The sequence below is a fragment of the Salvelinus fontinalis genome, unplaced genomic scaffold (genome assembly GCF_029448725.1).
Source record: "Salvelinus fontinalis isolate EN_2023a unplaced genomic scaffold, ASM2944872v1 scaffold_0027, whole genome shotgun sequence".
Lineage (NCBI taxonomy): Eukaryota > Metazoa > Chordata > Actinopteri > Salmoniformes > Salmonidae > Salvelinus > Salvelinus fontinalis.
The window spans coordinates 481,613-506,638 of NW_026600236.1; the positions used below are offsets into that span (position 1 = coordinate 481,613).

General features: G+C 43.9%; 1 protein-coding gene across 2 annotated transcripts; it reads right to left on the minus strand.

Annotated features, from left to right (window-relative positions):
* On the minus strand, positions 1 to 24,575 carry LOC129842249 (podocalyxin-like protein 2). 2 transcript variants are annotated; one of them, XM_055910724.1, is made up of 9 exons: positions 24,290 to 24,575; positions 13,213 to 13,362; positions 12,877 to 13,038; positions 7,383 to 8,359; positions 6,085 to 6,159; positions 4,568 to 4,724; positions 4,246 to 4,307; positions 3,808 to 3,987; positions 1 to 3,033 (listed from the first exon to the last, which is right to left on the minus strand). In XM_055910724.1, exons 2-9 carry the CDS (start codon positions 13,256 to 13,258, stop codon positions 2,803 to 2,805), a joined length of 1,890 nt encoding a protein of 629 aa, XP_055766699.1. In that variant the 5' UTR covers positions 13,259 to 13,362; positions 24,290 to 24,575; the 3' UTR covers positions 1 to 2,802. The 2 variants fall into 2 exon arrangements, with proteins under 2 accessions (XP_055766699.1, XP_055766698.1); XM_055910723.1 differs by having other exon boundaries at positions 24,177 to 24,574.
* Positions 24,576 to 25,026: the final 451 nt, after the last annotated feature.

Genomic DNA, 25,026 nt, shown 5'->3' on the forward strand with positions numbered 1-25,026 from the left:
AGCATTTCACAAATGTTTATTTTTCCATACATTACATGATACATAGATAACAAAACAGTGAAAAATTAAAACTTACATAAATTTAAAAAAACGTTTCACACAAAATAATGTACATTTGTAAAATCAAAATAACAAAGATACATTATACTTCCAAACTTCTCTCCAGCCGACTCTCACTCGGTGTTAGCAATGGAACCTGCGGATAATTCTTATACAAATGACATAGGAGAAACTTGACATTTTAACGCCACTGAGCTCATATGATAGAGACAACAGTGCAGGAGCAATACAAGGAGCTGCCCACACACAGACCTACGGCTGGTTTCCAATAAGCCTAGTCCTGGACCACAACACTTTCAATTGAGATTTTCCATTAATAATGACAAAGAGACTGAGTTCAGACCCACCAATCCTGAACATCAGGACCTACTCTGAACATTCATGGGTCGTGTTCATTAGGGAACGCAATGTAAAATGCTTTAAATAGTTTTTTACGAACGTTTTTGTTATTGGACCAGAACCAAGTAGTCCTTCCCTGATTGTCAGTTTTCTTCCGTTTGGTGCCTAATGAACACGACCCTGGAGAGGTCAACCGTCCAATACATATTTTAAAGAGCACATTGTGGCTATCTGCTTGTCTAGTGCAAAATAAAACAAACAGGAGGGTAAAGTGTTCGTTTAGTACCACAGGAGGTTGCAGAGGGGAACACGGCTCATAATTTCTGGAATAGAGTAAATGGAAACCAGGTGTTTTCTTCTGTTCATGCCATTACTATGAGCCCGTCCTCCCCAAATAAGGTCCCACCAGCCACCTGTGTTTAGTAGCTTATCCCTACCATATAAGATTAGACTTTTCTTTGGATGATTTCACACACACACAACACAGTTTTAGATTGTATTACGGATTTAAGCGTTTCAAACACTTCTAGGCTAAGCACAGTGTACGCTATGAGAGATGTGAGCCATCTTGGTGATAGTGATCTCTCTCAAAAAAAGATCTGAGCTCTATAGCTGACTGCAGACTAAAAAAACATATCCCACCATTTTGAAGCAGAGACAATACTGTCAGGCAGATAATATATATTTAAACTACAGTATGTCATTAGCTTCAGTGCCTCAGCAGAAATACTAGCAGCATGACTTTACATTCATATTTACAGGCCTTCTACAGTAAATAGCCCAAAACATTATTCGCTGTGCTTATGATAAATTCATATATATATATAATTGTAGGTGGGTTTGGTTTTTTTTATTCAAAGGGAAGCATCATAAACATGTCCAGCCTCTGTTGTTTTGCATCCTGGTTACCAGATGTGACTGTGCTTTAGCCAATCCCTTGTTTGTTACCATGCCACAGCAGCCAGAGATGACTTGCTAAAGCAATCAGATCAGGCAACCAAGCAAGTTATTTTGACAAATCAGTCTTGATTGTAAGGAGGCTGGGAATAATGGACGCTTCCAAATGATTGTGTGACTTTGAACTAAGATCAGTGTGAAACAGACCAGATACAGAGAAGCCATTCCAACTTTACATAATAAAGAATAGCTAGCACAAAGCATTTAACTCTGCATTCAACATGTTAAAATAAATACAATATTCTAACTTCAGTAGTTCAACTACAAACATTCATACACGTCACAGAGGGATACCACCTCTATTTGCTTCAATATCAATGTTTCATTATTCTGAAAAGTCCCTGTAGCTGTACAGTGTTAAGTAATAGATGCTTAGTTGACAAAAAAAAGGACAGTAGAGTAGATGATCCATATCATATAATCATAGTCAATTGATAAAACGTCTAAGTTGCTTTAATAAGTTGTTTAAGTGACTTATGATTACTATACTTCGTCTTTCTGTAATGAACAAAAATATAAACGCAACATGCAACAATTTCAAAGATTTTACTGAGTTACAGTTCATATAAAGGAAATCGGTCAATTTAAATGAATTCGTTAGACCCTAATGTATGGATTTCACATGAATGGGCAGGGGCGCTGCCATGGGTGGGCCTGGGAGGGCATAGGCCCACCCACTTGGGAGCCAGGCCCACCCACTGGGGAGCAAGGCCCAGCCAATAAGATTGAGTTTTTCCTCATAAAAGGGCTTTATTACAGACAGAAATACTCCTCAGTTTCATCGCTGTCTGGGTGGCTGGTCTCAGATGATCTCGTGGAGGTCCTGGGCTGGCATGGTTACACGTGGTCTGCGGTTTTCAGGCCGGTTGGACATTCTGCCAAATTCTCTAAAACGACGTTGACGGTGGCTTATGGTAGAGAAATTAACATTCAATTCTCTGGCAAGAGCTCTGGTTTGGAGTGGCCTTTTATTGTCCCCAGCACAAGCTGCACCTGTTCAATGATCATGCTGTTTAATCAGCTTTTTGATATGTCACACCTGTCAGGTGGATGGATTATTTTGTCAAAGGAGAAATGCTCACTAGCAGCACTATAAACAAATTTGTGCACAAAATCTGAGAGAAATAAGCTTTTTGTGCGTATGGAACATTTCTGGGATTCTTTATTTCAGCTCATGAAACATGGGACCAACACTTTACATGTTGCGTTTATATTTTTGCTCGGTATAATTTGACAGCCGATGCATTCACAAGTTTCACAACACTGATGATTTGTGTCTTCATCGTGAGTACTCTTTCTAGCCTAGTCCGACGCCCAGATCTGTTTGTGCTATCTTGCCACGCCAAATGTGACAATGACCATAGAAGTTGGCAAGACACACATACAGATCTGGACCCGGGCTACCTTTTCCACCCTCCTTCTCCTCTTCCACTCTTCTTCTCTCTACTAAAGGTGAGTATCCTCTTCCATATTATCCTCTTCCTTCCCTCCAGGTTTGTTGACCAGGACCTGCCAGCCACTACTCCCTCCCTCCCCCCCAGACCCGGACGTCAGTCCGTTGGCGTGGCGATGTTTCTTCTCCTGCATCTCTGGCTGCCCCCCCCCGTCACTCGTCACATCCAGGGTAGGGTTGTCATGGCAGCCGTTCTCCACAAAATGGAATTCTTCGCCTCGAGTCTTGGGAGGGCAAAGAGAAGAAAGAGGAGAAGTTTTTACATAATCAAAACATAACGTTTGAAATAATTGAGCGTGGGGACTCCCGAGTGGCGCAGTGGTCTAAGGCACTGCATCGCAGTGCTAGCTGTGCCACTAGAGATCCTGCGTTTGAGTCCAGGCTCTGCCGCGACCAGGAGACCCATGGGGCGGCGCACAATGTTATGCACAATTGGCCCAGCGTCGTCCGGGTAGGGGAGGGTTTGGCCGGCACTAGCGACTCCTGTGGTTGGCCGGGCACACTGACACGGTCACCAGGTGTACGGTGTTTCCTCCGACACGTTGGTGCGGCTGGCTTCCGGGTTAAGCGGGCATTGTGTCAAGAAGCAGTGCGGCCTGGCAGGGTCGTGTTTCGGAGGACGCACGGCTCTCGACCTTCGCCTCTCCTGAGTCCGTACGGGAGTTGCAGCGATGGGACAAAACTGTAACTACCAATTGAATACCACGAAATTGGGGGACGAAAAGACTAAAAATAATACATTTATAAGAAATTAAATAATTGACGAGTAACAACCACACCATCATAATTCATCCTTACAGTCATAAAGCTATTAATCAATCAATGAATTAATCAATACCATTTATCAAATAATAACAATCAATGAATGAATCAATACCATTTATCAAATAATAACAATCAATGAATCAAAGCAATTCAATGTTATTCATTTAGCCCGTTTTTTTGACAACAACATTGTCACAGAGTGCTTTACAGCGCTACAGGAAATCTACACCTACCATAGTCTTGATCTTAGGCAGGCGTCTCTGCAAGAAGATATAGATGAGACCAGATGCGATGATGACCACACAGACAGAACCTATGATCACCAGGACCACGAACAGCTTCCCGTAGTCACTACGAGTCTGACTGGGTCTGGAGTGACAGGTACTAGCACTGCTGTAGTTCTGGATACCGATCTGGAAACAGAACCAGACACACGGAACAGTTCCGTTTCATTCAGACATATGAATTACTAGCCTGGTCCCAGATGTGCTGCAATGTGTTGTTTAAAAAAAACAAAAATCTGTTTATACTTCGGACGGAGACCAGGCTGATCAATTTACAACTTTACACAGAGTCAGACGGATCAGAAGGATCATATTACAACCTTACACAGAGTCAGACGGATCAGAAGGATCATATTACAACCTTACATAGAGTCAGAAGGATCTTACCTCGTGTAAACCTCTCCTGATTTCTCCTAACATTGACAACATATCCTTGGTGGCAATAACTCCTAAAAGATAAACATATTGCTGCATACTGTTGTAAAATAACTCCTAAAAGACAGTCAGAAATCACACAATTCTTTTTACTAAATAGCACACAAGTGAGCAACCGCCTGAGAGAATACAGTGTTGGAGACATCTACATCTTCATATCATTTGACAAAGTTTGGCTCAGGATCACATATTTCACAGTATTTCTATGAAACCTAGGTTTGAGAGCTTGACTGCAATGAGAAAGTGGGCCCCAGCTCTCTGATTTATCTGGTACCGTGTTCGCTGGCCAGTGTGATGAGCAGCTGGTGGTCCTGTCTGGTGGGTTTAGAGAGAGAGATGAGCCAGGAGCCCTGAGGACTGTTCATCTTCCTAGAGAAGGCCGTCTCTAGCAGCTCCAAGAGCCGGTCTCCACTCTCCACACGGAACTCATCCTGAACATAACACAACAGGAGAGGTCAGAGGTTACAGTGAAAAACAAAGTGGCATCAGGTGGCCTGGCTGTTGTCAGATTGATTTGGTTTGTGCTGTCGTTTGTATAGAGGATCTAGCTGAAACGAGGACAGGAGAATAAGGTGGAAACAAACCGACAGACAAAATATGCAACTGTTTAACATACAAAATGATATTCTGTGGAAAAAAAGAGAAAGTTGGGTGGTGATGACTCACGCTGTATGGAATAAATCAACGTTCTATCTGCCTGCCAACTATGCTGTTGAACTAATCATGCTCCTTTGAGGAGCTGCTGTTTTTGTGGATCGGAGGGTTTCTTGTCTTCCTCTCGGCTGGGTACTTGTGATTACTCTGCAGCGGTTGGCGTGACAACCAAAAAGGTCACTGATTATAATTGCACGGCTTTGTGTTGTTTCCATGGTGACGGAGGACTCTTGGGTGATGGAGGGGGATGATTTGATTTAGATTTATTAGGATCCCCATTAACCGACTCCAACGGCAACAGCTAGTCTTACTGGGGTCCGACACAACGAAAAAGACATTACAGACAAAAGAGGATGGAGAAGAGGGGGGGTGGAGGTGGAGAGGAGGGGGGGGGGGGGTGAGGGGGATGTTGTAAACCAACTGTCAGAGGAAAGAAATGGCTCCTGGGTTGTCTCACAGTGAAAGGGCTCCTGGGTGTCTCCCAGTGAAAGGGCTCCTGGGTTGTCTCACAGTGAAAGGGCTCCTGGGTTGTCTCCCAGTGAAAGGGCTCCTGGGTTGTCTCACAGTGAAAGGGCTCCTGGGTTGTCTCACAGTGAAAGGGCTCCTGGGTTGTCTCACAGTGAAAGGGCTCCTGGGTTGTCTCCCAGTGAAAGGGCTCCTGGGTTGTCTCACAGTGAAAGGGCTCCTGGGTTGTCTCATAGTGAAAGGGCTCCTTGGTTGTCTCACAGTGAAAGGGCTCCTGGGTTGTCTCACAGTGAAAGGGCTCCTGGGTGTCTCCCAGTGAAAGGGCTCCTGGGTTGTCTCACAGTGAAAGGGCTCCTGGGTGTCTCACAGTGAAAGGGCTCCTGGTTGGCTCACAGTGAAGGACAACAATGGAGCGGTCTGGATCTATAGCCTGGTTAGACCAGAATGTACGCTACACTCACTATAGTTTCACTAGTGTTCAGGCTGGTTTAACCAGGCTACCATCTAATGGCATCCCATCATGCCCTATTGATTCAATTACAGATTTACGAAATCAGAACAATTCCCCAACGAATGATTCTAAGAAACATCAGCAATACAAGTGCTGCAATATTACGGTCCTAAAATATCTTTATGACGTCACCTGGTGGCTAGACACGTTGTGGTACTCACACAGTCAACGTTGTCTGACATGTTGAGGATGACGTAGCCCTTCCCAGCCAGATCGCTCCAGTCCACACAGATCACCTGGTGGTTACATTAAGAGAGGAGGTGAAAGGGAGTTAGTAAGAGGCTGTCAAAACAATCACAAACTTCTAAATATATGGGGCTGAGTGATACACAGTTCCATAGTGTGACCGATTGGGTTCAAGAATGCCGAACTCAAGTTTGGGCCATACCTCAGGGGGTTAACAAGTCTTCAGGAAAGGCTAGTCCTCATATGATCATAGTTTACTGAGCCACCTCTACTACATTAGAGATTAGACATACTACTGAACCACCTCTACTACATTATAGATTAGACATACTACTGAACCCACTCTACTACATTAGAGATTAGACATACTACTGAACCCACTCTACTACATTAGAGATTAGACATACTAGTGAACCACCTCTACTACATTAGAGATTAGATATACTACTGAACCACATTAGAGATTAGACATACTACTGAACCACATTAGAGATTAGACATACTACTGAACCACCTCTACCACATTAGAGATTAGACATACTACTGAACCACCTCCACTACATTAGAGATTAGACATACTACTGAACCACATGAGAGATTAGACATACTACTGAACCACCTCCACTACATTAGAGATTAGACATACTACTGAACCACATGAGAGATTAGACATACTACTGAACCACCTCCACTACATTAGAGATTAGACATACTACTGAACCACATGAGAGATTAGACATACTACTGAACCACCTCAGCTACATTAGAGATTAGACATACTATTGAACCACCTCTACCACATTAGAGATTAGACATACTACTGAACCACATTAGAGATTAGACATACTACTGAACCACCTCTACTACATTAGAGATTAGACATACTACTGAACCACCTCTACCACATTAGAGATTAGACATACTACTGAACCACCTCTACTACATTAGAGATTAGACATACTACTGAGCCACCTCTACTACATTGGAGATTAGACATACTTCTGAGCCACCTCTACTACATTAGAGATTAGACATACTACTGAACTACCTCCACTACATTAGAGATTAGACATACCACTGAACCACCTCTACTACATTAGAGATTAGATATACTACTGAACTACCTCTACTACATTATAGATTAGACATACCACTGAACCACCTCTACTACATTAGAGATTAGATATACTACTGAACTACCTCTACTACATTAGAGGTTAGATATACTACTGAACCACCTCTACTACATTAGAGATTAGACATACTACTGAACCTGCTGTATCTCCTGTGAGAAGTGAGCGCCATGGAGGAGCTCTGCCTCTGTTAACAGCTCTGTTCCTCCATGCCTGACCTCCTGCTCCTCCTCTTCATTCCTCCTTTCCTCCTCCTGCCTCCTCTCCTGCTGCTGCCTCTGCTCCTTCTCCTGGATCTCCTTCCCAGCGAACATCTCCTCGTCCTCCAGACGGTCCCATGAATCCTCTGTGAAGTCGACCGTGGGCGCCAGAGATGCCAAGGGGACTGTGGTCAGCGGAGAGATCTCCCCTCCTCTCCCTGCTCTTCCCGAGTCACTCCTAGGTCCTCCAAGGACCACTGCCTCCTCGTCCTCTTCCACCACCTCATCCTGGTCTTCTGTATGGGTGTTGTCCGACTGGAGAGGCCCAAGGCTGGGGAAGACACCCACCTCTGGGAGGTTTGGTCTTGAGGTGGAGGCATCAGGCTCAGGGGTGGAACTCTCCCTCTCCTCCTCCTCCTCCTCCTCCTCATCTGCTACCTCTACCTCCACTCTGTCTTCAGGAGTTGATTGTGAACCCCCGTACACTGGGACGTATTGGGGGTCTAAGGTGGTTGAGTCTACAGGAACCAGAGGGTCAGCAGCAGGGGTGGTGGGGGTGGGGGTGTTGGAGGTGGGGGTGGTGGTGTTGGAGATGGTTGTGTTGGAGGTGGGGGTGGTGGTGGTGGTGGTGTTGGAGGTGGTGGTGTTGGAGGTGGGGGTGGTGGTGGTGGTGGTGGAGGTGGGGGTGGTGGTGGTGGTGTTGGAGGTGGTGGTGTTGGAGAAGGTTGTGTTGGAGGTGGGGGTAGGAAGGTTCTGGCCGTAGCCAGCCTCCAGGGGGAGGCCGCTGGACTCTCTCTCCATCTCCCATAGCTCCCGCTCCTGCCTCTCTACCGCATCCATGAAGGGAGAGGTGGGATTTCCCTGTCTGGGTTCCTCCATAGGAGAGGTGGAGGTCTGGGAGAGGGTCTGACTGTAACCTGAGACGAACAAGAAGAAATGGTAGTAGTTGACTTTTACAGTACAGAGATGACCAGGTATTTACTAGTACGCACAGTCATAACCTATGATTTATTATAATGAACTCAGGAACGCTCCTTAACCCTGTGTTGTGAAGTACGTCAGTGTGACTCTGGGACAGATGTACTATCCACAACACAGACAGACTGTCAATCCCTAGTGTTGCTTGATTTACAATAGACTTGGAGGCACCCTCCCCCCAATACAGTCACACTGAAATATGATGTTCATAAAGAACCGCTTTCCCGGACACAAATCAAATCAAATTGTATTGGTCACATACACGTATTTAACAGATGTTATTGCGGGTGTAACGAAATGCTTGTGTTCCTAGCTCCGACAGTGCAGTAATGTCTAACAAGTAATATCTAACAGTTTCACAACAAATACCTAGTACACACAAATCTAAAGTAAAGGAATGGAATTAAGAATATATCAATATATGGACGAGCAACGTCAGAGCTAAGATACAGTAGAATAGTATAGAATACAGTATATACATACAGTGAGGGGAAAAAAGTATTTGATCCCCTGCTGATTTTGTACGTTTGACCACTGACAAAGAAATTATCAGTCTATAATTTTAATGGTAGGTTTATTTGAACAGTGAGAGAGAATAACAACAACAAAATCCAGAAAAACGCATGTCAAAAATGATTTGCATTTTAATGAGGGAAATAAGTATTTCACCCCCTCTCAATCAGAAAGATTTCTGGCTCCCAGGTGTCTTTTATACAGGTAACGAGCTGAGATTAGGAGCAGGAGATTCCTTGATGTCCACATCCCCAACGAACTATCATGGTCCAAACATAGTCAGTCGTGAAGAGGGCACGACAAAAATAGTTCCCCTCAGGAGACTGAAAAGATTTGGCATGGGTCCCCAGATCCTCAAAAGTTTCTACAGCTGCACCATCGAGACCATCCTGACCCGTTGCATCACCGCCTGGTATGGCAACTGCTCGGCATCTGACCGTAAGGCGCTACAGAGGGTAGTGCGAATGGCCCAGTACATCACTGGGGCCAAGCTTCCTGTCATCCAGGACCGGACAGTTTACATTGACCCCCCCCCCCCCCCCCCCTCCCTTTTGTACACTGCTGCTACTTGCTGTTTGTTTGTTATCTACAGTTGAAGTTGGACGTTTACATACACCTTAGCCAAATACATATAAACTCAGTTTTTCACAATTCCTGACATTTAATCCTAGTAAAAATTCCCTGTCTTAGGTAAGTCAGGATCACCACTTTATTTTAAGAATGTGAAATGTCAGAATAATAGTAGAGAGAATTATTTATTTCAGCTTTTATTTTTTTCATCACATTCTCAGTGGGTCAGAAGTTTACATACACTCAATTAGTATTTGGTAGCATTGCCTTTAAATTGTTTAACTTGGGTCAAACGTTTCAGGTAGCCTTCCACAAGCTTCCCACAATAAGTTGGGTGAATTTTGGCCCATTCCACCTGACAGAGCTGGTGTAACTCAGTCAGGCTTGTAGGTCTCCTTGCTCGCTCACGCTTTTTCAGTTCTGCCAACACATTTTCTATAGGATTGAGGTCGGGGCTTTGTGATGGCCACTCCAGTAACTTGACTTTGTTGTCCTTAAGCCATTTTGCCACAACTTTGGAAGTATGCTTGAGGTCATTGTCCATTTGGAAGACCTATTTGCGACCAAGCTTTAACTTCCTGACTGATGTCTGAGATGTTGCTTCAATATGTCCACATAACTTTCCTGCCTCATGATGCCATCTATTTTGTGAAGTGCACCAGTCCTTCCTGCAGCAAAGCACCCCCACAACATGATGCTGCCACCCTCGTGCTTCACGGTTGGGATGGTGTTCTTCGGCTTGCAAGCCTCCCCTTTTTTCCTCCAAACATAACAATGGTCATTATGGCCAAACAGTTCTATTTTTGTTTCATCAGACCAGAGGACATTTCTCCAAAAAGTACGATCTTTGTCCCCATGTGCAGTTGCAATCCGTAGTCTGACTGTTTTATGTTGTTTTAGGTTGTTTTGGAGCAGTGGCTTCTTCCTTCCTGAGCGGCCTTTCAGGTTAGGTCGATAGAGGACTCATTTTACTGTGGATATAGGTACTTTTGTACCTGTTTCCTCCAGCATCTTCACAAGGTCCTTTGCTGTTGTTCTGGGATTGATTTGCACTTTTCGCACCAAAGTACGTTCATCTCTAGGAGACAGAACGCATCTCCTTCCTGAGCGGTATGACAGCTGCGTGGTCCCATGGTGTTTATACTTGCGTACTATTGTTTGTACATATGAACATGGTACCTTCAGGCATTTGGAAATTGCTCCCAAAGATGAACCAGACTTGTGGAGGTCTTGGCTGATTTCTTTTGATTTTCCCATGATGTCAAGCAAAGAGGCACTGAGTTTGAAGATAGGCCTTGAAATACATCCACAGGTACACCTCCAATTGACTCAAATTATGTAAATTAGCCTATCAGAAGCTTCTAAAGCCATGACATCATTTTCTGGAATTTTCCAAGCTGTTTAAAGGCACAGTCAACTTAGTGTATGTAAACTTCTGACACACTGGAATTGTGATACAGTGAATTATAAGTGAAATAATCTGTCTGTAAACAATTGTTGGAAAAATTACTTGTGTCATGCACAAAGTAGATGTCCTAACCGACTTGCCAAAACTATAGTTTGTTTGCAAGAAATTTGTGGAGTGGTTGAAAAACTAGTTTTCATGACTCCTACCTAAGTGTATGTAAACTTCCGACTTCAACTGTTTGCAAAAATCACTTCACCCCTACCTACATGTACAAATTACCTCAACTAGCCTGTACCCCCACACACTGACTCAGTACCGATGCCCCCTGTATATAGCCTCGTTATTGTTATTTTTATTGTGTTACTTTTTATTATTACTTTTTATTTTATTCTACTTGGTAAATATTTTCTTCTTCTTGAACTGCACTGTTGGTTAAGGGCTTGTAAGTAAGCATTTCACGGTAAAGTCTACACTTGTTGTATTCGGCACGTGACAAATAAAGTTTGATTTGATTAAAGATAGTGACTGATAGGACTATTAAAGATAGTCTCCTATCACTGACTGATAGGAATATTAAAGATTGGCTATTTAACCTACAGTCCTGGACTAAAAAGATGAGAGTGACAGCATGTCCCGCATGGATTACTTTGTGTCATCCTGTCAGTGATCTCTGGGTTCAGTAGGTTAAAGAGTTTTATTACTAATAAAGAGAGGAGGGCAACTGGCATCACAACTAGCCTAGTACTGTCCTCTACTGTACTGTCCTCTACTGCACTGTCCTCTACTGCACTGTCCTCTACTGTACTGTCCTCTACTGTACTGTCCTCTACTGCACTGTCCTCTACTGTCCTCTACTGTCCTCTACTGTACTGTACTGTCCTCTACTGTACTGTCCTCTACTGTCCTGTACTGTACTGTCCTCTACTGTACTGTCCTCTACTGCACTGTCCTCTACTGTCCTCTACTGTACTGTCCTCTACTGTTCTCTACTGTACTGTCCTCTACTGTACTGTCCTCTACTGTCCTCTACTGTACTGTCCTCTACTGTCCTCTACTGTCCTCTACTGTACTGTACTGTCCTCTACTGTACTGTACTGTCCTCTACTGTACTGTCCTCTACTGCACTGTCCTCTACTGTCCTCTACTGTACTGTCCTCTACTGTCCTATACTCTACTCTACTGTACTGTACTCTAATGTAATCTACTGTACTGTACTCTACTGTACTGCAATGTACTGTACTCTACTGTACTGTACTGTCCTCTACTGTACTCTACTCTACTGTCCTATACTGTACTGTCCTCTACTGTACTGTACTCTAATGTACTCTACTGTACTGTACTGTCCTCTACTGTCCTCTACTGTACTGTCCTCTACTGTACTGTCCTCTACTGTACTGTACTCTAATGTACTCTACTGTACTGTCCTCTACTGTACTGTCCTCTACTGTACTGTACTCTAATGTACTCTACTGTACTGTCCTCTACTGTACTGTACTCTAATGTACTCTACTGTACTGTCCTCTACTGTACTGTCCTCTACTGTACTGTACTCTAATGTACTCTACTGTACTGTCCTCTACTGTACTGTACTCTACTGTCCTGTACCCAGCCTGTACCTAGCCTGTACCTAGCCTGTATCCAGCCTGTATCCAGCCTGTACCTAGCCTGTACCTAGCCTGTACCCAGCCTGTACCTAGCCTGTACCCAGCCTGTACCCAGCCCACCACAATAAACAGTTCTGGGAATAAATGCACCCATCTCAGCAATATCATATTAACTTATATAGTGTGTGTGGTGGTGAGCATCTTGTGCTGCTGTTTGGGACATGTTACCTGCTGCCATGTATTCACTCTATCAAAGATCTTCTCTGTCCTCTTCTCACGAAAAAGTGTACAAGATATAGCAGGGGAACTCTGATGTCAGACAGAAAGGACATCCCACTGTCACTCTACACAGTCCACGTACCTCTGAGGGACTTCCTGTCTAGACCAGTGATGTTGACTTGGTCTCTGACATCATCCCAGAGATGGACAGAGGACTGGAGAGGCTTGTTGTCGTCATGGAACGACCCTGAAGACTCCTGTCCCTGGGAGGTTAGGCCTGGTACTTTGGTAGGGCTGCCTGGAACTACAGAGAAGAAGAATACTTATTTACTCACAGACACTCCCTGGAGTAGTTTGTGGATTAAATGCATTGCTCTAGGATAATGATGCTCGACTATGCCCCCATATAAATTTCCCTGTCGGGCATAGGATTTGAACCAGCGACCCTTTGGTTGTTGGTCCACTATCTCTAATGTACCTGTCATCATCTCAGGCTGCTCCTCCACATCTTGGTCCAGGTCCATGAGGGACAGAGGAGAGGGCTGGGAGGGCTGGGAGGTGGACAGCAGGGTGGGTGGCCCATCACTCAGCAGGGCGTCACATGACAGTAGGAACAACAGTGTGGAGCCTGGAAAGAGAGAGAGGGAAGGACAGGGAGAGAGAGAAGGAAAGAGATGAGAGAGAAGGAAAGAAAGAGAGAGAGAGAGAGTAAAGAAAGAGAGAGAAGGAAAGAGAGAGACAGAGACAGAGACAGAGAGAGAAGATTTCCATCCATTTCTTAGATATACTAGGTAAGTACCAGCTTACATCGGGCTGTGAAATAAAGCATTACTAAAATAAGATTTACTAAAATAAGATTTCCTTACAAATAGAGACTCCAGTCACCCAAGTTATAGAATGTTCTCTCTGCTACAGATAGACTAGCAACACCGGAGCGCCAAGTCTAGGACCAAAAGGTTCCTCAACAGCTTCTACACCCAAGCCATTAGACTGCTGAACAATTCATAAAAATCGCCACTGGACAATTTACATTGACCCCCCCCTCCCTTGTACACTGCTGCTATTCGTTGTTTGTTACGTATGCATAGTCACTTTCTTCTTCTTGAACTGCACTGTTGGTTAAAAGGCTTGTAAATAACCATTTCACGGTAAGTCTACACTTGCTGTATTCGGCGCATGTGACAAATAAAGTTTGGTTTGATTTGAAATAGAAGGTAATACTCTAAATGTGTAGCCTTTTTCTCTGTTATTCCATATTGTTACATTGAGTTGTCCTAATAGGGTCTGTGTGTGGTCCCGTGTGGGGTCCCATGTGGGGTCCCGTGTGGGGTCCCGTGTGTGGTCCCGTGTGGGGTCCCGTGTGTGGTCCCGTGTGTGGTCCCGTGTGGGGTCCCGTGTGGGGTCCCGTGTGGGGTCCCGTGTGGGGTCCCGTGTGGGGTCCCGTGTGTGGTCCCGTGTGGGGTCCCGTGTGTGGTCCCATGTGGGGTCCCGTGTGGGGTCCCGCGTGGGGTCCCGCGTGGGGTCCCGCATGGGGTCCCGCGTGGGGTCCCGTGTGTGGTCCCGCGTGTGGCTCAGTTGGTAGAGCATGGCACTTGTAACGTCAATGTTGTGGGTTTGATTCCCACGGAGGACCAGTACGTGAAAATGTACGCATGCACTTCTGTATGTCACTCTGGATAAGAGTGTGTGTAAAATGACTAAAAGCAGATAATGTATGTGACAGATGGACATTAAGTTACTTGAGTGACACCTGTCAGTCTTTGACCTGTTAAGGAATGTGCTCCTGTCTGGTCCCTCTCCCCAGCCCCAGTCTTAACCACAAATGGCTTAATACAGTCTAGAATCCAACCAGCTTTAATTCCACACTGTTTGAATATGTTGAACTATGAGGTCACACTGGGGCCAAGCTCCCCTGTGGCTCGGTCACATGACATGAAAACTGAGATTTATTCATTGTTCTCAAAATACATTTCCCATCCTAGCCATGGCTTTCTAAATGCTGAGTCACAGAGCCTCGCAGTTACTGTAGATAAGTAAGTCTGACCAGGACAGTGAGGTCATGGCTACATGGCAGAAAGCCTCACCAAGACAGAGGTTCAGGCTATTCCTTATTCCCAAAACACACTTTCCAGGCTGTGGCTTTCTTTATGCAGAGTCACAGAGGCTTGTAGTTAGATAAGGACAAGCCTTTACAGCTGGCAGGGCTTCTGTCACTGGTTCAAACTCATACACATCTCTGTTCTCTTCCAGGCGTGGCTCTGTCTGTCTGCTGGCTCTTCATACATGTCCCTGTTCTCTTCCAGGCGTGGCTCTGTCTGTCTGCTGGCTCTTCATACATGTCCCTGTTCTCTTCCAGGCGTGGCTCTGTCTGTCTGCTGGCTCTTCATACATGTCCCTGTTCTCTTCCAGGCGTGGCTCTGTCTGTCTGCTGGCTCTTTATACACATCTCTGTTCTCTTCCAGGCATGGCTCTGTCTGTCTGCTGGCTCTTCATACACATCTCTGTTCTCTTCCAGGCGTGGCTCTGTCTGTCTGCTGGCTCTTCATCTCTGTTCTCTTCCAGGCGTGGCTCTGTCTGTCTGCTGGCTCTTCATACATGTCTCTGTTCTCTTCCAGGCATGGCTCTGTCTGTCTGCTGGCTCTTCATACACATCTCTGTTCTCTTCCAGGCATGGCTCTGTCTGTCTGCTGGCTCTTCAAACACGTCTCTGTTCTCTTCCAGGCGTGGCTCTGTCTGTCTGCTGGCTCTTCAAACACGTCCCGGTCATTTGGGGCCTCTGGCTGCTTCAAAGTGGAAATTATAAACTTCAGAAGCCTTTTAACCTCGAAAAGCTAACATATGGAATTGTTTTAAGATGGTCATACCATGAATCATGTAGCTATTTGATTTAGAATTGTAGCTAAAAACAAAACATGTATAAAATAATTATTTGATCAAATATTGAATTTGGCCTTTACTACTATAGCCAATAGAAACACATTGAATAACACATTCATAAATGCCAAAAAAGACAGTCCAAAAATGTATCATAAGGAATGAGGGTTTTGTAATAAGTGTCTGTCCTATATCTAGGAGATATAAGAAAGCTTGGGAAATATTTTAGGTTTTTTGGACACATATTTAACCCCTTATACTTGTTAGCAAGAAACTACGTCCAGACTTCCATTCATTCCTATGGGTTAACGTACAAACTAGGTCCAGACTTCCATTCATTCCTATGGGTTAACGTACAAACTAGGTCCAGACTTCCATTCATTCCTATGGGTTAACGTACAAACTAGGTCCAGACTTCTATTCATTCCTATGGGTTAACCTACAAACTAGATCAGAACGGAGAACACTATTGTCTTATTGAGAGTCTTATCTTTCCATAGAGCAGTCAGTCATAGGCCTTCCGAGTGGTGCAGCTATCTAAGGCATTCCATTGTAGTGCTTGAGGTGTCACTACAGACCCGGGTTCAATCCCACAGCTGTGCGTGACCGGGAGACCCAAGAGGAGGCGCACAATTGGCCCAGCGTCGTCCGTTTTACATTTTCTGCATTGCAAGAAAGTTCTAATACAAAAGGCTGATCAAATTAAGATCCTCATCTGAGTACCCAGAACTTCTGGTGTGACTAACTGGGTTTGAACCAGTGTCTCAACCATGAGGCTGTGTTAGCGCGCCAAGCTAAAGGCTGAAGCTCAGGGAGCTAGCACAAGTCTTCCGGCAGGTCTCAGGCAATGTAAGGAATCATGGGAACGTGTTTCACTGAACCACATACTGGTCAACTATTATAGTACTGGTCTGGTTGTGTACTCTCTGAGTTTCCACATGGCTGTCTGTGTCTAACCTTGGGTACGTCCCAATGACACCCCAATTACCTATACAGTGCACTACTTTTGAGCAGGGCCCATAGGGAAAAGATTGCCATTTGGAAAAGTGGCCCTTTTTCCCCAAGGGGCTGACGCAGTAATGTATTCTACATCTAGCTTCAAGGTCAAGACTTGTACATATCTATTCTACATCTAGCTTCAAGGTCAAGACTTGTACATATCTATTCTACATCTAGCTTCAAGGTCAAGACTTGGACAGCTGTATTCTACATCTAGCTTCAAGGTCAAGACTTGTACATATCTATTCTACATCTAGCTTCAAGGTCAAGACTTGTACATATCTATTCTACATCTAGCTTCAAGGTCAAGACTTGTACATATCTATTCTACATCTAGCTTCAAGGTCAAGACTTGGACAGCTGTATTCTACATCTAGCTTCAAGGTCAAGACTTGGAGATCACCCAGGACTGAGACAAAACTTTACTTTGAATGTCACTTCATTGACCCATGACTGATAGATAGGCTAAGTACTACAAACCATAATAATTCATACTCGCACAACAACAACAACAAGAGCAACAACAACAAGAGGAACAACAACAACAAGACACTAAGTCATACCAAACAGATACCCGTTGTTTATTTGACTTGGAACAGGATCTACAGAGGATCCCTGATTGTGATAAATATATTGATTCCCCAGTAAATCCAATGATTTCCTTCCCTGACATCTCTTTGTTGCAGACCAACTTCCTGTGAAGCTATTGTTACTCCTTGTGTTATATAGCCGCCCTTTGCAGGGAAATCATGTGGTTCTCTGCTCTCCTCTCTGGAAGGAGCAATGTTGTTAACCATCTGGGCTGGACCGAAGGAACCACGTCCTTCAAATGTGCACTGCACTCACAGGCACTGCACCACACTGGGCATTGACTGTGCAATTCTAGTGTGTGTGTGTGTGTGTCTGCTCCTTTGTTATCTCTATCTCAGGATTTCCAATGTCGTCTTCTTCATTGGGGTCAATAGAATGATTAAAGACCATTCTCTGCTCTCAATAGTTTCCAGGATGCTGCTGTAGGAGCACTCACTCACAATCACTGCACCGCATCGGACATCACTCACAATCACTGCACCACATCGGACATCACTCACAACCACTGCACCGCATCGGACATCACTCACAATCACTGCACCACATCGGACATCACTCACAATCACTGCACCGCATCGGACATCACTCACAATCACTGCACCACATCGGACATCCTTCACAATCACTGCACCGCATCGGACATCACTCACAATCACTGCACCACATCGGACATCCTTCACAACCACTGCACCACATCGGACATCACTCACAATCACTGCACCGCATCGGACATCACTCACAATCACTGCACCACATCGGACATCACTCACAATCACTGCACCGCATCGGACATCACTCACAATCACTGCACCGCATCGGACATCTTTCACAACCACTGCACCACATCGGACATCACTCACAATCACTGCACCACATCGGACATCACTCACAATCACTGCACCACATCGGACATCACTCACAATCACTGCACCGCATCGGACATCTTTCACATCCTTCACAATCATTGTATTACATTGGACATCCTTCACATCCTTCACAATCATTGTATTACATTGGACTTGACATTGATTGTGTGATTCTTCATCTTTAACCAAAGTCATTTGCATCTTTAGCCAATGGTGTATGTACACAATGATAATGTACACACACAAGCACTTCAGCTGATTGTTCTGAAGAGTTATCTCAGGACTTCCACTGTCGTCTTCATTTCCCCTTCTTTTACCCAATCAGAAGGGCGATGTACATCTGATGGGGGTCAATACCATGATGAATGGCTATTCAACTAGCCGAGAATACTGTCCAGACTGCTGCTGGGATGATAGGGGAATGGGCAACAGACAGAGGTTAGTGGACTTTGCAGCACTGCATAGGCAGATAGGGAGCTTTAAGGGTAGATAGTATAATGACCCTAACTCTTCATGACCCTAACTCAATCACTGCCCCACATCACACTGGACATTGTCTGTGTGACTCTTCATAATTATCTTTAGCCAAAGCGCCAGTACATCCACTACCATTCAAAAGTTTGGGCACACCTACTCATTCAAGGGTTTTTATTTATATTTTTTTTTTACTATTTTCTACATTGTAGAATAACAGTGAAGACATCAAAACTATGAAGTAATACATATGGAATCATGTAGTAACCAAAAAAGTGTTAAACAAATCCAAATATATTTGATATTTGATATTCTTCATTCTTCAAATAGCCACCCTTTGCCTTGATGATAGCTTTGCACACTCTTGGCATTCTCTCAACCATCTTCACCTGGAATGCTTTTCCAACAGTCTTGAAGGAGTTCCCACATATGCTGAGCACTTGTTGGCTACTTTTCCTTCACTCTATGGTCCGACTCATCCCATACCATCTCAATTGGGTTGAGGTCGGGTGATTGTGGAGGCCAGGTCATCTGATGCAGCACTCCATCACTCTCCTTCTTGGTCAAATAGCCCTTACACAGCCTGGAGGTGTGTTGGGTTATTGTCCTGTTGAAAAACAAATGATAGTCCCACTAAGCCCAAACCAGATGGGATGGTGTATCACTGCATAATGCTGTAGTAGCCATGCTGTGTGCCTTTAATTCTAAATAAATCACAGACAGTGTCACCAGCATAGCACCCTCACACCATCACAGCTCCTCCTCCATGCTTTACGGTGGAAAATACACATGCGGAGATAATCCGTTCACCCACACCGCGTCTCACAATGACAAGGTGGTTGGGACCAAACATGTCCAATTTGGACTCTGGACCAAAGGACAAATTTCTACCGGTTTAATGTCCATTGCTCGTGTTTCTTGGCCCAAGCAAGTCTCTTCTTCTTATTGGTGTCCTTTAGTAGTGGTTTCTTTGCAGCAATTCGACCATGAAGACCTGATTCAAACAGTCTCCTCTGAACAGTTGATGTTGAGATGTGTCTGTTACTTGAACTCTGTGAAGCATTTATTTGGGCTGCAATTTCTGAGGCTGGTAACTCTAATGAATTTATCCTCTGCAGCAGAGGTAACTCTGGGTCTTCCTTTCCTGTGGCGGTCATCATGAGAGCCAGTTTCATCATAGCACTTGATGGTTTTTGCGACTGCATTGAAGAAACTTTTAAAGTTCTTGACATTTTCCAGATTGACTGACCTTCATGTCTTAAAGTAATGATGGACTGTCATTTCTCTTTGCTTATTTGAGCTGTTCTTACCACAAATGTACTTTTAAGAAGGCACACCTGTTAATAGGAATGCATTCCAGGTCCTCACCTCATGAAGCTGGTTGAGAGAATGCCAAAAGTGTGCAAAGCTGTCATCAAGGCAAAGGGTGGCTATTTGAAGAATCTCACATATAAAATATATTTTGATTTGTTTAACACTTTTTTGGTTGCTACATGATTCCATATGTGTTATCTCATAATTTTGATGTCTTCACTATTATTATACAATGTAGAAGATAGTAAAAATAAAGAAAAACCCTTGAATGAGTAGGTGTTCTAAAACTTTTGACCGGTAGTATAAACTCTGTGTGTGTGTGATTCACACAAGTGCTTCAGCTGCTTCCTCTATATAGAGTTCTCTCTATCTCCTTATATCCATATCATTCTACATCAGTAATCAATCACTTACCTGTCTTGCTAAGTACATTCATGAGGGTCAATAGTATGATTAATGACTATTCTACCTGCTTTGAATGGGTTCCAGGATGCTGCTGTGTCCTGTAGGAGGATGGCAGGGCTATAGACAGAGGGAGGCTGACTTTGCAGCACTGTGTAGGCAGCCAGGTAGTTTTAGCTGTGGGTAGTAGTGAAATGTATAGTGCCTGTTCTCTGGCTGCCTACAGTGTACATTTCTCACAGCAGAAAACTGTTGAAAGTGAACAGGCTGAGATGAGCAGGTTTATATGTGTGTACAGTGCATTCGGAAAGTATTTAGACTCCTTGACTTTTTCCACATTTTGTTACGTCATAACCTTATTCTAAAATGGATTCAATTCATGTTTTTTTCTCATCGGTCTACACACAAACCCCATAATGACATCACAATACCCCATAATGACATCACAATACCCCATAATGACTTCACAATACCCCATAATGACATCACAATACCCCATAATGACATCACAATACCCCATAATGACAAAGAGAAAACAGGTTTTTCAAAAACAAAAATACCGTAAGTATTCAGACCCTTTGCTAAGAGACTTGCAATTGAGCTCAAGTGAATCCTGTTTCCATTGATCATCCTTGAGATGTTTCTATAACTTGATTGGAGTCCATCTGTGGTAAATTGGTTGGACATGATTTGGAAAGGGACACACCGGTCTATATAAGGTCCCACAGTTGACAGTGCATGTCAGAGTAAAACCCAAGCCAGGAAGTCGAAGGAATTGTCCGTAGAGCTCCGAGACAAGATTGTGTCGAGGCACAGATCTGGGGAAGGGTACCAAAACATTTCTGCAGCATTAAAAGATCCCCAAGAACCTAGTGGCCTCCATCATTCTTAAATGGAAGAAGTTTGGAACCACCAAGACTCTTCCTAGAGCTGGCTGCCCGGCCAAACTGAGCAATCGGGGGAGAAGGTTCTTGGTCAGGGAGGTGACCAAGAACCCGATGGTCACTCTGATAGAGCTCTAGAGTTCCTCTGTGGAGATGGAAGAACCTTCCAGAAGACAACCATCTCTGCAGCACTCCACCAATCAGGCCTTTATGGTAGGGTGGCCAGACGGAAGACACTCCTCAGTAAATGGCACATGACAGCCCGCTTGGAATTTGCCAAAAGGCACCTAAAGACTCTCAGACCATGAGAAACAAGATTCTCTGGTCTGATGAAACTAAGATTGAACTCTTTGGCCTGAAAGCCGAAGCATCACATCTGGAGGAAACCTGGCACCATCCCTACGGTGAAGTATGGTTGTGGCAGCAAAAAGCTGTGGAAATGTTTTTTTGGCAGCAGGGACTGGCAGACTAGTCAGGATCGAGGGAAAGATGAACGGAGCAAAGTACAGAGAGATCCTAGATGAAAACCTGCTCCAGAGCACTCAGGACCTCAGACTGGGGCAAAGGTTCCCCTTCGAACAGGACAACGACCCTAAGCACACAGCCATGACAACACAGCAGTGGCTTCAGGACAAGTTTCGGAATGACCTTGAGTAGCCCAGCCAGACCCCGGACTTGAAACCGAACTAACGTCTCTGGAGAGACCTGAAAATAGCTGTACAGTGACGCTCCCCATCCAACCTGACAGAGCTTGAAAGGATCTACAGAGAAGAAACTCCCCAAATACAGGTGTGCCGAGCTTGTAGCGTCATACACAAGAAGACTCAAGGCTGTAATCACTGCCAAAGGTGCTTCAACAAATTACGGAGTAAAGGGTCTGAATACTTACGTAAATGTGATATATATATATTTTTTTTTTTTATACTATTGCTAAAATTTCAAACCTGTTTTTTCTTTGTCATTGTGGGGTATTGTGTGTAGATTGATGAGGAAAAAAACAATTGAATCCATTTTAGAATATGGCTGTAAAGTTTTTTTTAAATGTGGTGAAAGTCAAAGGATCTGAATACTTTCCAAATGCACTGTAATATAATAATAAAATAATGATTGAGAATATAGTCACTGAGAAACAATCACGGTTTTGGATATTGAATCCTTCCTGATGTCGTGAGCCAGCCAGCCAGCCAGCCAGCCAGCCAGCCAGCCAATCAGCCAGCCAACACAGCCAGCCAGCCAGCCAGTGCAGTGGAAAGCATTGTGTTGAAGTAAACACATTTCACAGAGCCAGTGGAGGGAGGGAGTTTCAGAAAAGCCTATAGGCTACTGTACCGAAGTGCTGTCCTTGTTCTTCTGTGCCTGCATAGTGCTTAAAACAGATGTCAGCACTACTGTAAATGTCAGCACTACTGTAAATGTCAGCACTACTGTAAATGTCAGCACTACTGTAAATGTCAGCACTGGACCAATAGAGCAACAAGGTAATATTCTCATTGCCTGGTATGGAAATAGGACAGAAAATAATACAAATCTCCTCATAAAAATGATGAAGTTGGCAAATGATTGCCTTGAGTCTGGATGTGGTGAAAGGATATAGAGAAATGGTGTAGCCTGGTTCCATATCAGTAGGCCAACTCCTCTGACTACTGCCGTTTTCATTGGACCATACAATACAAGGAGACTCCTCTGACTACCATTTTCATTGAACCATACAATACAAGGAGACTCCTCTGACTATCATTTTCATTGAACCATACAATACACGGAGACTTCTCTGACTATCGTTTTCATTGAACCATACAATACAAGGAGACTCCTCTGACTATCGTTTTCATTGAACCATACAATACAAGGAGACTCCTCTGCCTACCGCCATTTTCATTGAACCATACAATACAAGGAGACTCCTCTGCCTACCGCCGTTTTCATTGAACCATACAATACAAGGAGTTGGCTATAGCACTGAGTGGCAACACTAATTAGTGGCCTCTGTTCTGATGGTTCACAATGCTCCATGCAATTAACATCTGTCAAGTACAGTGTCACTACAATTAAACTATGGGTTGAGGGGTTGAGTGGTAAGCCAGTTAACTCAGAAGGAAAACAACTGTTCCACTGACTGTCAAGATAAATGTGTGTACTGTCAAGATAAATGTGTGTACTGTCAAGATAAATGTGTGTACTGTCAAGATAAATGTGTGTACTCTCTAGTAATGGGATAATCTGCAACCAGGTTTGACTGTGCTGTGCTCGTGGTGTCCAGTATAATGACTAGCCTGTAGGAGCGCCCTAACTTCATTAAAGCCTACAAATACCTGGTCTTCCTTAGATAATTAATTGTAGCTCCTCGTGAGTTTGGTGTTGCTTCTCAACTGTCTAAGGACAGACTTCTTTGTATAGGCTGTGTACTACACAGGAACAGGCAAAACAGTGGTACTGTACTGTAAACTATAATATTTATTCTTTTGACATCTATTTTAAATCTGAATCATCTCATGATGACAGTTTTACAAAAAAGAAAAGCAATCATATATTTAAAAACACACTGGTTTCATGTTTAAACACAGGTCTAATTGAATTCACCACTGCACCAATCAGTGGGTCCACTTTTATAATAAGCCTCACAATGAGTCACATTCCACATTCTCTTCTATTCAAGTAGGATATGACAGAGCATAACTACATGGCCCCCCCTTTGTTGGGCAATAGAATGATGATGACGACAATTTTATGCATCTGTGAATATTGCATTAGAAAACACGGCGTGTGATTTATGATCGCTGCAGAAACACAAGACATATTGAGCTTTTGTTCATACTTCATAGTAGAAAGGAAGGATCCTGTTAGAAAACACGAATAACCATCATTTAAACAATTACAAATGATACCATTTGTGTATCAATGTTTCAACAACCAAGCAATATTCAATTGAAAGAGATTGAGCGCGTAGTTTACATTAATTTGGTCTATCATGCGACACCAATAACAGTAACTAGACTACAGTAGCGGCGCAGACCTGCAATAATAAAAACAAGACTCACGGAATAAAAGCGGGCGAAGCAGGCCTGCCATGACTGCAGCGAAAACAAGTCCAGACTATTTAGAACTGTTATTACTCGTTGGTTTTCAGCTGTAGCGGACGGAGAGAACGCACCTCATCGCATACTGGCTGGTTAAGAAAAACGCTAAGCGTGATAAGCGTCTGAACTTGGATGCTCCGGTTCACGATTATCTGCATCTCTCTCAGGGCTGTGTGTGTGTGGAGACAGGCTCGCACTGACAGATGCGGCTACTATGGTGCTTTCAAGACAACTCGGAAACTCGGGATCTCCGAGTTAAAAATGTATGTACGTTATTGGTCTATTCTGATATTTTCCAAGTGGGAAGCTCCGGCACCATGTTTCTTCAACGAGTGTGCAAGTCGGAAATTTCCGAGTTGTCTTGAACGCGGCATATGACAACGGCTGTCTGTGCGGGCATAAGCACCCGTCAGAGTGTCACATAATGTAAACAATGACACTTCAGAGGTAAACCCTCTCGTCTGAATTAAATGTTGACAGTCACATTCTTTCGTGTAAATGATAGCACGGGTGCAGTGATTAATTTAAACTAGAAGACCAATTCTACCAATTGTACCCCACACACCCAGTTTGGGTTTTCTTATAGAGCTGTAGAGATGCAACCTGGTCTCAAAGCATATCGTATTATTCTTTTAGTAAATCCGAGACACCCTATTTAGTATGACATGTTACATTTCGTATTAACTTGTGGATGTCCATCATGGGATGATATGTTACGAATGTGCAATTCCTACAAATGTTACAAATTATATTTCGTAAAGTGTTATGAATTTGCAAATTCATAACATATCATACCATGACGGACATCCAC

Coding starts and splice junctions, on each gene's coding strand:
- LOC129842249 (XM_055910723.1), bottom strand. CDS start 24,207: ATGGCAGGCCTGCTTCGCCCGCTTTTATTCC. Junction 4,725..6,084: donor TGTCAGACAACGTTGACTGT/GTGAGTACCACA, acceptor TGTTATGTTCAG/GATGAGTTCCGTGTGGAGAG. Junction 4,308..4,567: donor CACACTGGCCAGCGAACACG/GTACCAGATAAA, acceptor TTTATCTTTTAG/GAGTTATTGCCACCAAGGAT.